Source organism: Phocoena sinus, chromosome 6 (assembly GCF_008692025.1).
Source record: "Phocoena sinus isolate mPhoSin1 chromosome 6, mPhoSin1.pri, whole genome shotgun sequence".
Lineage (NCBI taxonomy): Eukaryota > Metazoa > Chordata > Mammalia > Artiodactyla > Phocoenidae > Phocoena > Phocoena sinus.
In genome coordinates this window covers 4,534,474-4,548,250 of record NC_045768.1, presented here as the reverse complement: position 1 = coordinate 4,548,250, position 13,777 = coordinate 4,534,474, and the positions used below count along the sequence as shown (strand labels likewise).

The 13,777-nt window shown below is 42.8% G+C and overlaps 1 protein-coding gene across 6 annotated transcripts in view; it reads right to left on the bottom strand.

Annotated features, from left to right (window-relative positions):
* MED27 (mediator complex subunit 27) overlaps nucleotides 1–13,777 on the bottom strand; it is a 199,740-nt gene that overhangs the window by 128,688 nt on the left and 57,275 nt on the right. For 4 of the 6 annotated variants that reach the window (XM_032634850.1, XM_032634852.1, XM_032634851.1 and 1 more), the window contains exon 3: nucleotides 5,079–5,209. In XM_032634850.1, coding sequence (XP_032490741.1) covers nucleotides 5,079–5,209 — 131 coding nt within the window. Of the gene's footprint in view, nucleotides 1–2,783; nucleotides 5,210–12,022; nucleotides 12,126–13,777 lie in introns of those variants that run through there. The other 2 variants (XR_004350371.1, XM_032634853.1) reach the window with 2 other exon arrangements.

Below are 13,777 nucleotides of genomic sequence, written 5' to 3'. Positions count from 1 at the left end.
ACATCCCACGTTGCCACAAAAGCACACTAAACAATACAGCATAGAGCTGAGACTGCTATCTAAGAGGGCACAAGTAAACGTGGCTCCAGCTGACAGACATATAGTAAGTACACAGCGATCTCAGGATGCAACTCACAGACCGATCAAGTACGACAGCCACTTCCCAGGCTGATCCCAATCCTACAAAGGTCAAAGGCTGACAATGTTTACCCTGCAACAGGGGACACAGCTCCTTTATGAAAATGATAGTGTCTGTCTGCAAAAGACTTAATATGAACGCTCGGGAATCACGGAAGTGAGGTCGCTTCACCAGTGCCCTCTGAACGCTAATACGGGATCAAAGACCTTTCATCATGAACAACATCTTTGTCTCCTTACAAGCTTCTTTGGAGGGGGAGAAAGATATGAATCATTAATCCCACAAATCACTAATCCTCTGGGAACTCAGGGGAGAATCTGAGTTTTCAAAGACTACTGCTATTAAAGCCAACCGCATTTAAAAAACAAACACATTAATGTGTGGTACAACTCTCCTGTGTTCTTGCCACGCCTGTGGTCTCGGCGCACTCAGGCAGAGACAGTGGTTTCGTGGCAGTAGCTTCCGTGCCACCCAACTGCTGACACAAGCCAATGCAGAAACTCAACTGCCACCACACTAACAGACGCACAGAGTTCCAGGGGTGGGCGAGCAAGGGGCCCAGCCCCTGGTCCTTCACCGGCCTCCTCCACTGTTTAGAAATAAACCCTTTCCTGGTGAGCTGGAACGAAGTGAGAGAGTGGCATGGCCATATATACACTACCACGTGTAAAACAGACAGCTAGTGGGAAGCAGCTGCATAGCACAGGGAGATCAGCTCCATGCTTTGCGACCACCTAAAGGGGTGGGATAGGGAGGGTGGGAGGGAGACGTTAAGAGGGAGGGGATATGGGGATATACGTATGCATATAGCTGATTCACTTTGTTATACAGCAGAAACTACCACAACATTGTAAAGCAATTATACTCCAATAAAGATGTTAAAAAAGAAAAGAAAAAGGTCATTGGAGAATATAACACAGAAAAAAGAAAAAAAAAGAAATAAACCCTTTCCTTAGAATCCTGTAAGGCCTATGCAAGAAAGCATCCAGCTCTCCATAAAGGAAAGCCTCCATCCTTCACAGCTGGCAGTGGAGAAATTGGGTGAAGTTTGGCTGGGCCTCCCTGAGTGGATCTCTTTCAGCATCCTGCCTGTGGCCTTCTGCGGCACGTTAGGACCACTTCCTTAGGACTTGGCACACTCGACTATGACTCCCTGCTACTTGTTTGTTCCTCTATTTCTACTCAGAGTGTCCTGAAAGCCGAAATTCTATCTTATTCATCTCCAAATCCCCAGCACGGAGCACAGAACCAACCACCTATAGGCCCCGAGTAAATATTTGCTGAATAAATAAGTCAATGGGGCTCACAGGCTCCGCCACTCTTCCCTCTGTGTAATGGCTCTCCTCATTGGCAACTGGGGCGCTTTTAAAATATGTCTGAAAATTCTTTTTTACTTTTAAATTTTTTGGCTGCGCCCCGCGGCTTACAGGATCTTCCTTCCCCGACCGGGGATTGAACCCGGGCCCCTGCAGTGAAAGCGCCGTGTCCTAACTACTGGACCGCCAGGGAATTCCCTGAAACATGTCTGCAAATTCTGACACTCTTTCCTTCACAAGGGAGAGGCTCTTCCCCCCCCCCCCCCGCCCCCGACCTTGAATGTCAGTCAGACGTAGTGAATCATTTCTAACACACTACAGGGTGGAATTGATGCTACATACCTCTGAGGCGAGGCCATAAAAAGGATAGGCTCTGCCTGGCTCGCCTTCTTCTAGATGGCTTGCTCTGGAAGAAGTCACCCCTAAGTCCAGAGGACACTCAGGCACCCTGTGGACAGGCCCACGTGGGGAGGAACTGAGGTCTTCCACCAACAGCTGGCACCAACTTACCTGCCATGTCAGTGAGCCACCTTGGAAGTGACCTTTGAACCCTGGTCCAACTTGCAGATGACTGTGGTCCTGGCTGCCATCAGACTGCAGTGTTATGAGAGGCTCTGAGCCAGAACCATGCAGCCAAGCCATTCCCAGGTAGGATCCACAGAAAATATGGGCGATTATGTTTACTGTTATTAAACCACTCAGTCTGGGGGCAACTTTTTACGTAGCAATAGATGACTACTGTAGCAACCCTGGAGGATTCGGGTGTTGTTTTATAAGGGAGTTCAAGAGATTTCCATAATGACAAAGATAGTTTATGGTCATATCATACTTACAATAAAAATTCTGTAATGAGTCATGTCCTACAGATAAAACCACAACATGGCTGATTACCAAGCAAATTTAAGTATTCCACAGGTCAAATTATACTACCTTAAAATCTAAGAACTACATTCAACAAACGTTGGGATGTGATACAGAACAATATTACAATTCTTCTTGAAGGTTGTTTTTTGTTTTTAAAAATTATATATTACAAATGCATAGGAAAAAATCTAGAACAATATCCCTCAAAACTTTAACAATAACTTTCTCAGGGTGATGGTATTATTATTTTTTTTCCATTTTTAATATCTTTGGTCTTTTCAAAATGTACAACATGTATATATTACTGGTGTCCTATTTTTTAGTCTAAAAAATATATATATGATCCAATTAGGCCAGCAGCCATGAATTGCTGGTGTCTCTATTCTGGACATCTAACACTATAAGTGGCACATAGTAGGTGCTCAATAAAAGTGAACAGAATGTCCTTTAACTGTAGATCCTGCCTACTGGATAGTCACTTTACAAAGGGATTCCAGGATAATGTGAGTCCACAAAGCTCAATGATGTGAAAAGGCAGCAGTCAATTTTCACAGGAAAGAGTCTACTAAGTAAAGGAAATCATTTCAACGTTGTATTCTTAGGACGCAGTAACCACTTTTCTCTTTGAAACTAAGTATTTTGAGTGATTTATTATAAATTTATAATGACAGTTGTGAACACCAGTTGTTTTCTTTTCTTTTTTTTTTTTTTGGCATGTGAACAGAGTCTGTTGATTGCCTTGGTGCTTAAAATAGTTTCTAAGTGTCCTCATAATAGCATGTCACCTGTAAACAGGTTTCAAGCCAATGCAAATTAACAAATGGTGAACAGATGGACTAAGAACTAACTGACTCTTGTCAAGAGAGAGTTAGCAACAAACACTTTTGGCTCCAGTCTTGCGGGACCATTAGAAAGTCTTTCACTTCTCGCCAAGACATCTTGCCTCAGTAGACAATCCAAGCAGAGAAGATGACAAGTTATAAGGGCCCGTTAGACTTTTGAGAGCCGAAAGTTGAGATGTGCAGAACCACCAAATCAACACATGAGAAGCATCAGACAGAAGAAGCTTCCTGCCAAATGGTGAAAACTCTCTCTATCCTGCATCACTCAAAGAAACTGATCCCTGTAGTCTCTGGAAAGGATGGCACCTGTGCATGCAGCAGACAAAAAATAACTTGTTGGAGGCTGGCTGGTTATGTTCATCCCGTCCTGGAAGCAAACGTTAACTGTGAAGAAAACCTGAAAGTCATAGGAATGGTGGGCTGTGGGTGTCCACTGGTGAGAGCAAAGATCCCCAGAGCCAACCCCTGCAATCTCCCAGCTCCTGAATGGCCCTTCTCCTCCTCGTTCTCCGGGTCTCCCCCTCATGTCATCTCCTCGGAGAGGCCTTCTCTGACCACCCGTTTTAAGCAGTCTCCCCTCCTTACCACCCTACGTCTTCCCTTCCTAAGCACTAATCATAACCAGAAATCGTTGTATTAATTTATTAATTTGTTTAGGGGTACTCGTTTTTTGTCTTTTCCCCCCAGTTAAACCAAAAGCTTCAGGAAGATGGGACCACGTCTGTCTTGCTCATGATTGTATCCCCAGAGCCTAGGGCAGTGCGTGGCAGAGAGCAGGCATAATAAATAGTTGCTAACCAAACAGAAAATAAATGAGATCCTGTGTAAAGGCAAACAACCGAATCTCCCCTGCAAACACTCCTCTGGACTGGAAATTTTAAAATGTAGCTTGTAACTGAGGATGTAAGCAAAAGAGGGCACAACAGGAGGGCGGGCTGGGCTGGGCAATGTGTTTAAAGACCAAGTCGAGCTTTGGGGAGTAGTACCCCTTGCAGGGGAGTGTGCACGTGGATAGAAAAGCTACTGACAAAGACTGGTGTGCTTCAATTTCTGACTCCACATCACTGACTGAGCCTTGGCCTTCATCTACTGGGGCTTCTAGTAAAGAACAATCCAATGGGTGGAATAATTGTGGCATGCTCGAAGGAATACTACACAGCACCAAAAAAGAACAAGCAACCTGGATGAATCTAACAGATATTGTGTTGAGTGAAGACAGCTGATATAAAAGATTACATATTGTGTGATTCCATTTATATGAATTTCAAGAACAGGTAAAATCAATTGTTCAAGGAGGTCAGAACAGCTGTTAAACTTAGGGAGGGAGGCGGCACTGGGAACACGAGAAGAACCCTCGTGGGGGTTCTGGAAGTGGTGGCCACGTGGCTTGATCTGGGTGAAGCTACACGGAGGTATACACATGTGAACAACCAGTGATCTGTACACTTTACACTGCCTGCTATCTCTCCTATCGGGAAAAGGAAGAGCACATATATTACCATTTTAAAAAAGAATAAGTGGGCCTAGCACTGATTCTAATCCCAGCTCTACCAGATTCCCTAGATGGCCTGCAGCTTATCAAAATGTGCTCCTCAGCTGTGTCATTTGTAAGATAAGGAGAACTGCCCTTATGCTCTGCCAACTCTGGGAATGTGACAAGGAAACAAAGAATAAGCTCTCAGGGATCCTGAAGTCCTAGAGTCACACACAAACCGTGTAAACTATGAAGTGCATTATAACTGCTTCTTTTAAGACCTATGCAAAATAGATTACCTACATGTTTGGTTTCTAATCTTAACAGATACCTTTTTAAAAGAAAGAAATGACTTTGCAAAAGACAAGTTTCCATTAGCTAAAAACAAGCACAAAGCAGACTTCACCCAGGACAAAAGTACGTTTTTCAAACCCATCACTCACTGAGGCGGTAAGACAAGAGTCGTGGGTTGAGCCTTTGGTCTACGTTTAGCAGATACTCCCATCTGGTTAGCAGAACGTTTCAACGACTGTTGATTCAAAAGGCCAGATGCCAGACCTGCATGGTACTGCAACTGCAGAGAAAATCCAAACAAAAGGGGAAGAAAAATAACATTTGGTAAAAGCTAGACAAGGGGTATTACACTATCAAGACCTGATACATCTTACCGGCTCAGAACATTTTTAATAACTTCAAATACAGCTGCTAACATTTTGCTTCAAGGAATGTATTTATAAGGAGATAATCAGACAAATAGGAAAAGAAACATGAATAAGGTGTTCATCATGGCATTACAAAATGATAAAGAACTGGAAACAATCTAAATGCCCAACAAGAACTGGGAAATTGGGTAAAATACGTAGAGAACTTTAGAACACCATTTTGTTGAATTAAAAAAAAAAAAACCAAACAGGTTACCCTGTAAACAGAGAGACACTTAAAAACGTGTTCTCTAAAATGTTAACCGTGTATTTCTAAATAGTAGAATTGGGATAATTTTTTACTTTATTTTTCACTGCTATTCATATATGCTTTATGTAAATGGTTTTAAAGCTTATGTCATTTTTTACAAGAGGAGCCAGTGGGCTTCCTTAAAGACAAATTAGTTCTGGGAACTCCTGCTGCCATCATGTCTTGCTTATAATAAAAAGCATATAACTCATGGTCCACTGCCGTAAACCAGGAGCACAACAGGCTTATCATAAACAGATTCAAACATACCGCTGGGCTGCTGTTTCCCGTGATTAAGATACAAGTATCAATCACAAGAATAAGCTCATGAATACATCTTATGATAACGTATACAAATGGATATAGGTTCACTGAACAGAACTGGTTGGAGAAGTTAATTCCACTCCATGTACACGCAACTGGAACAGTACAACTGGGGTAAGGAAGCAGTAGACTTTAAATGGGCTGAGAGCCAGCATCCTTTGCTTTGTTCACGACAAACTGCTGAGCTTCGAGGTTACTTAGGACAGATCATCTTACTTTTCTAGACTTTGATTGCTCTATTGGAAAAGAGACATAATACTGTCTAATTCTAAAACAAACAGGACTTTTCAAAAAATCTTCTTTATGGAGTTATAATTTACATAAAATAAAATGCACACATTTTAGGTGTACGGTGTGATGTTCTGACCACGTATACCTGGGACACTGCCACCCCAATCAAGATACAGAAAATCTCCATCACTGCAGAAAGTTCCCTTGCGCCCCAATGCAGTCAATCTCCCTCGCCCCCAACTCCGATCATGAGGATCTTTCAATTTAAAATACAACTCATCGGGGCTTCCCTGGTGGCGCAGTGGTTGGGAGTCCGCCTGCCGATGCAGGGGACATGGGTTCGTGCCCCGGTCTGGGAGGATCCCACATGCCGCGGAGTGGCTGGGCCTGTAGGCCGTGGCTGCTGAGTCTGCGCGTCCGGAGCCTGTGCTCCGCAACGGGAGAGGCCACAGCAGTGAGAGGCCCGCGTACAGCAAAAAAAAATAAAAAAAAATAAAATACAACTCGTCACTCTCACTCATTGCCAAATGAAGCTTATATCCAATTTGACATGTGACCATGACTCCCATCTTCCTTTTTAAATCCCATACTTTTGTATTTTAGATCTTAAGAGCTTGTCATTCGTCTCTATAATAAAATTATCCTTGAAAGGTATCCCAGTTTTCAACAGATGTAAATAAAACAGTCAGATGTGAAAATGCCAAGCTAAGAATTTGGACTGAGACCATTTATAACATCCAGTATATTTCTTCCTCCCTTCTCACATTAAGCAAGGTCTTTCAAACATTTATTTAGAATTAACTAATATACAAATAGTAATTCATTCTGAAGCTCTGAATCAATTTCTTTTCAAAATGCTCTTCCAAGGCATACATTTCCTCTGCAGAGTCAGCTACATTACAGCTCATGGTAATGAAACTGGTGACCACCATACAAAAGGGGCCGGGCCCTGGATGCAAAGGGCAATAACGTTCTGAAAAATAAATGGCCTCACCTAAAGCCACTGGGCTGCACACAGAGTGGAAGAAAACAAAACCACCTGAAATGATCTGCTTCTTGAAAGTGGCTATAAAAATGAAGATATCCAGTGACCCAGTAACACTGAAGTGTCTGTGTTTGGAGCATCCATATTGCTTTTTAACAGGCTCTTGATTTACTTGGTCGATTTGCTGTGGGAGCCTTATGGCTGCACAATACAAGACAAAGATACATCACATTGATAATAAGAACGGAGCGCTTCTCGGGGCGGAAAGGGGGGGCATAATTTGGCTCTAACAACTCATCGCAGACCAATGAATTTTGCTCAAATTTGTTTTTCTGCTACAGATTTCTTAAATGGGAAATCGATGGAAGCAAGGGACAGTACGAGTTTGAAAGACGATGTTTCAAAATGTCAGCTACTTGGGTTTCGATCTTCCCCACCAGAATTTGCAATGAGTGCAATATGCATGGAGCTTTATGGAATTAAAGGGAAAGACAGCTTGGCAGGGGTCCCCTCCTGGCTCAAGGAATCGTCTCTCCTTTTGGCTCTCCTTCTTCTTTGTATCTTATTGGGGTCCATGCAAGCTCAGCCACTCCAGCCCTGCTGACTCTTTCGAGTGGACGAGTCCTGCTAACCACGCAGAGCAGCACGGTGATTTTGCCCACCTGGCATCATTTGCCCAAACAAACAAACCCAAAACAGCAGAAACGCATGCTAGCTGCTGTCTTACAAAGGGTTCCTTGGAAACTTCTACCATCTTGGATGCTCTTCATGTATACACCACACCCCTAAGAGCACATGAAGATGGAAGGACTTTTCTTCCCCCAAAACGAAACCTGCCTTTGAAAGCTGACTCACAGTGATTAAGCAACATTTGTTCACCATATATTCGCTTCTCAGTTTCCAGGAACACAGCTCCGACTGTCAAGGTCTACAAGGAGCCCATTAAATATTTACCAAACCATCTTTATAATGGGAGAAAAGGTCAAAGTTAATAAAACTGACAGGCAGCTCCTGTCCAACTGGATTTATACATTATTTAAGCACTAAATACTCCATTCCATGAAACACAGTTTAGATTTGAAAAGACTCTTGGAAAATGTTCACTCAGACAAAGGTTCTAGAACGGCAGAAGGGAGTTCAGAGCTAATCTACAAATTAACGTTAAGAACATATCACTCCCCAAAATACTGCCATAAGTTTTCAGTTACAGGCTCTGTAATATTTTCTATAAAATATATATTTCAATAAACATATGTGCCTTGGGAACAACTCTATTTCAAAAGGCAACTAACTTATCAAAGTTATAATGTGATTTTCTATCCAAGATCATTTCTCCATTAATCAGCAAGAATAAAATGAAAGAGGGAGAGAAATAAAGCAGTCCATTCTTTTAACTTTCACATCTCACAGCTGTGGGGAATGGGAGTGTTCATGTGGTCAGCTGCGGCGAGGGCTCTTTATTTCCTGGTAAGTGGCTGCTCCGCAGTAGCAGCTATTTCCATGCCCTCTGGATTTTGAGAACACTTCTCTCCGTTCCTATTTTGCTATCTATTCATGTCAAACTTCTATTTTCTATGACTAACCTCGGATTTTTCTGTCAGTTCTCAACCTAAAGCCCTTTCTAATCCATTATGTCTACTAATTAGCTCTATGCCTGAGATATTTTCAACAACTCATTAATGATCTGAGGGAAACACCATTTTGAATTAGGAAAACCCTGATTTACTGCATATTTCTTAAAATAATGCTGTTTTAGTAACATGAAACATGCACAAGTGTTGAATGTTACCAGGTAGGGTCCTGGTAAACTCTAATGTACAGACTAAGAGCCTCTATAACAAGCATTCTCTTTGAAAATGTGCTAACTGAACTCTGCTACTAACAAGAGCTGTGCGGTCTTACACATCTCACTCCCCTCTCTGCAAAACATGCGTTATGTTTTCTCCAAGGATCCACCTAGCTCTAAGGTTTGATTCCTCTAGGTTTCTAAAGAAGTTACATGGGTATTTGACTTCACCACAAAGTGCTGAAGTAATGTCCCTACAATTTCATACAACAGCAAACCCTTTTCCTCTGGATAGCCTAAGTCTTTACTGCTTTTTAAAAAGTCCAAATCCAGTTAGCTTTAATAAGCTTCAAATCACAAGTAACAAAATGTACTGGAAGGAGATGACATGAAAGGAAATTATTTTAAAAAATAGGACTCAAATGCAAAGTTTCTGACTTAAATCTCGGGTTCAGAAAATCAGATGAGCAATGATCCCCCTGCTTAGTTCTCCAACTTGTTTCACGTCTTCCATGTTGTTCTGAATGCTCTACCTGCTCCAAATAGATAAAGGACGTGTTCTGCAATGGACAGAAGTTTGAGAAGAAAATAGAAGGAAGTTCATTCAATATACTAGTTCAGCCAGTGGTGTTCAATTAGGCCTAGTACTTAAAAGCTGTAGTGTTTCCTAGAACCTCCCAGGGGTCCATGGTACAGCATCTATTCATAAGCAACACTATCCTACCCATGCCATATGGCCTGAATCCCACTTTAAGAAAGCTGACATTCAAAAATCTCAAAATTTATAAGCCAGATCAATGAAGGTTTGATTCTTCCTACTCTGAAAACCATTATTTTGTTTTCAAAGACTCACCAAAGGCTTCTTTAAGGGTGGGGGCAAGTTCAACAACAACGGCAGCAAGACTCCTCCGAACCTTAAGGCATTTCACTTTATTTCTAAAAATCACTTTACACAGAATTACGTACACGTTTCTAAGAACACTAGGAAGACACATCGGTACTTCCAGTAACGAAACCCTTTGGATGAAGAATGAGCTAGAAGTCAGTCATAATAAATTCTGGCTGGCTTAGAGCCGGGCCACAGGAGGGGAAGAAGAGATGAAGGCTGGGGAGCCCCAGGGCCTCCTCCAGTCCCCCTCGGGCAGCTCCCTTCTCCCAGCAGAGCTCCTCTCTGTCACTGGGATTTGGCAGCAGGTAGAGCAGCCTGGTGTTCTTTCTTGGTGCAGGAGTGAAGCTGGCCACGAGGGAGACACATCTGGAGGACACAGCCTTGTCACTGATTAGCCTGCGTTCTCTGCAACCTGCAGGGTAGCGCGTGACGTACAGGTGATGCTAATGAACTTGTCAGCTCGTAAGTGGACTGGCAGATTGGTGAAACTGCCCTGGCCTGTCACTGGAGCCAATCTGGAGAACAGAACGACTCCATCAGACAGTCCTCTTAAGGCTGGTCTCTTACAAAAGCAAACACACAGCTTTGCAGGTGCTCACTGTTGTGACAGAGCCCTGAAGGAATCCTTTCTCCCTCTTACTCCAATTGCTAAAAAAGCGGGCATGTCTGAACCTCTCCGCAGGCTTGAGTTCAGGAAAAGGCATCCATGGGGACTGCACTCGGATTACTTCAAATCATAGAATTCTCATGTCAGAGAGGAGTCTTAGTGAAGCCTCCCCTCCCCCCACCCCACCCCCACTTTACGGGAGAGGAGACTCTGACCTTAAAGAGGTCACACATATCACAAGAGGGAAAAAGGCCATTCAAGGGCCACCTTACGTATCTTCTTCCTCTGGTTTTAAGTGTGCTGCATCTTTCTAACCGGAGGACCTGGCGTGTGTCATCTCTGCTTCGGCAATGACACACAGGTCTTCTTCTCGGGCAGGCGGGAACTAGCGCTAAGGGAGCGGGAGCGGAGCGTCACTGGCGTTCGCTGGCTCTTGTCTGCTCTGTTCGCTCTGACCTCTTGCAGGCGCTGAGATGCCGCATGTTTTTCCCTCCTACCGACTCCAGTCATGTCTAAGGTGGGGAGTTTGGGGAAGTTCTAAATGCTATCATTTTAAGGTTTTAGTATCATCCGGCATCAAAAACTCTGGTGAAAAGAAACCAAGAAGCCATAGAAACCTCAATATTGTCAGGAAACTTAAATTCTAGACTCAGCAGTAACACATCTGACCTTCCTAGCAGCCCTGATATCGTTTGATGGGGCAACCGTGCTGGTGCTTCACAGGTTTTCATAAATTACCTTATTGTCCAGGAGAATCCACACGTATACTATCTGTTTTTACTGAGGGATCATCTTTGAGAATTTGTGTCATACATCATGGTAGTAAGAGGCAAGGGTACTATCCACGTAGGACCACTTCCCCTGCACATCACTGACCATAACAACCAGAGCTGGTTGGCATAAGTGCGCTGACAATCTTCCCAAGATGCAAGAGTGCACGCCAAGCTCACGGCCCCAGTCTAGGGACATTTGACACCGGGATCAGTTCATGCCACAAACACCTGGATCAAGCCACACGCCATGAAGCTGGCATGTGTGTATGTGGCGCTGGGAGGGTGGGGGAGGCTAAGGTGAGATTTTCATACAGTCATATTTCTCCTAAACCATTAAGCTTTCAACTAAAACCAATATTTGTGCAAAACTAGGAACACTTCGTCACCACTTCGAGTAGCAAAAACCTTTGCCCCTCATTATTAAAATGTGTTTTGTTTCCAGCTAATGAGAAAGAACCATGTATTACAGTAAAGCTCTGTTTCTTCTTTGGAACATAATTCTAAGGAAAGAAAGAAGCAAGGTTGCCTGGTATTATCTGTGCCAAGGAAAACAACTACAGAAAAATACCATAAATCTAATTGTTTTGCTCGGGTTTTTATCTAAATATCGGATAATGATATTAGCTTCTTTTCTCATTTTATCTCTTACTGCTTCTTTCATATAGCCAATATGAAAAAGAAAGAAAGAAAGAAAAAACAACCTTAGATTTGAGCTTTTATGGGTAAATGGTTTTTTTTTTTTTACTTGGGCAAAACAGCATCAATAAAGCATAAGGAAGCCTCCAATTTATTTGCCTATTTGTTCTCTACTGGGAAGCTGGGTTTCAGGTCTTTCAATTACCATGAAAACAGGACGCCAAGTCAGGGCTGTGCTTCTGCTCCACTGCGGCATCACTGCCCTGCTAAACGCCATTTGGGTTTCCTCAAATGTCCAAACTTCAAAACTGTCGAAGAAGTAAATAGAGAGCATGGATAGCAGTCTTTTTCTTTCTCAAATATCTGCAATGTTTAGAATTGTTCCTCTGGAGTGTTCCAAAACTCACACCTTTATTAATAGGCCTTTCTCCACAACTGCCCCTGTTTACACTACAGCTGCATGCATGTTATCATACTTCAAGGACGTCAATCAGCTGGAACAGTTATATCACTCATATATCTAAACAGATCCAACAAAAAGCAAGCTGTGAATGTGGCTAAAAACGGAGGAAACAGCCATCGTAGGGACTATCTGTAGAGGCAGAGAGAAAGCAGACAAAAGAAAGCGAAAAAGAGACCCTAACAGACAGACAAGGGTACACAAAAACTGGTGTTGCCCCATCTCCTGTTAACCACCCTGCCTTTCATACCAGGCTTTCAACCTGTTTACCCTGCGTGGTCCCGGAGAGCAATGCACAGGGTCATAAAAATCATGTTGGGGGACCACCGGGCCACTGAAGAAGGTGAAGGCAGGATATGCAAATAGGATCAAGGCAGAACCTGACGATGCACTAATGAGAGCGTTCTAACAGGCTAGTCAACGATGGCGACAATGAGCACACGTCCTCTGAAGAGGGACAACATGGGGGCAATCCTGCTCACCTGCATTCGTATTAGAGGAAGCAGTCCATGCCAGATGGGCCATCATGTCCTTGTCTCCAACTAAGCCTGAAGCACCCCAGAATCATTATCCATTTACACACTATACTATACCCAACAAAAACAAAATGTGTCCTTGACCTTTCTCTATCACTGACCAAAGATAGAAGTAGCAGGGAAGAATGACACGCCCCAGAATTAGCTTTACACTTCCACCAGAAATGCCAAATACTAGTTTTCTATTGCATACCTAGGGCCTGGATCAAAAGTCTAAAATGGAAGGCTAGAATGATGTCTAAGGTGCCTTCTAACACTGAAATTCTATGATGTTGTATTTCTCTATGAAAATGCAGTCTAAACTTGCATTGGTGAAATTTAAATATATTTTTGAAACACAAACATTTTATCAGTCACCAGAAGTCTCTACTTAAGGCAGTTAAAGAAGGGAAAGGGCTCTCTGTGATGTCTGATACTTGGCTGTTAGTTGAAATCTAGTGCAATGCTAGAGGTCTAGCGAGTAACAAATGTTTGTTGACACACACTACACACTACTTTGTTATTCTTCCCAAACATTCATAGGTGAGGCCTGGAGGAAGAAGTGAATATTCCCATACAATAGGTGTGTCCCTGGATATTTCTTTCCTTCTCTTCCTCCCAAAGAAAACAGAGGTTTTTCAACCGAGAAATGAGTAAAATGACAACCACCGGACACTTCCATACCTCAATTCTAGACACTGAATTCTAAGCATTAGTCATTTGCTGACTTATCACTGAAAAGATTTCAGTCGAGAAACCAGTAAACATGATTTTTAAAAAATTACCGATCTGACCAATTTAAAATTATGATTAGATTATTACAAACTTCTTTTATGGGTAGTAAAAATGATTCCTATGTGCTCATCGTCAGTCAGTTCAGATTTAGTTGGACAGTTTAACTCTCCCTTCTTCTAATGTCATGAAATGCTGAGCTCTGCTTTAAGCATCATTTTCATTACCATCAAAAGCAGCCCCCATCGGCTTC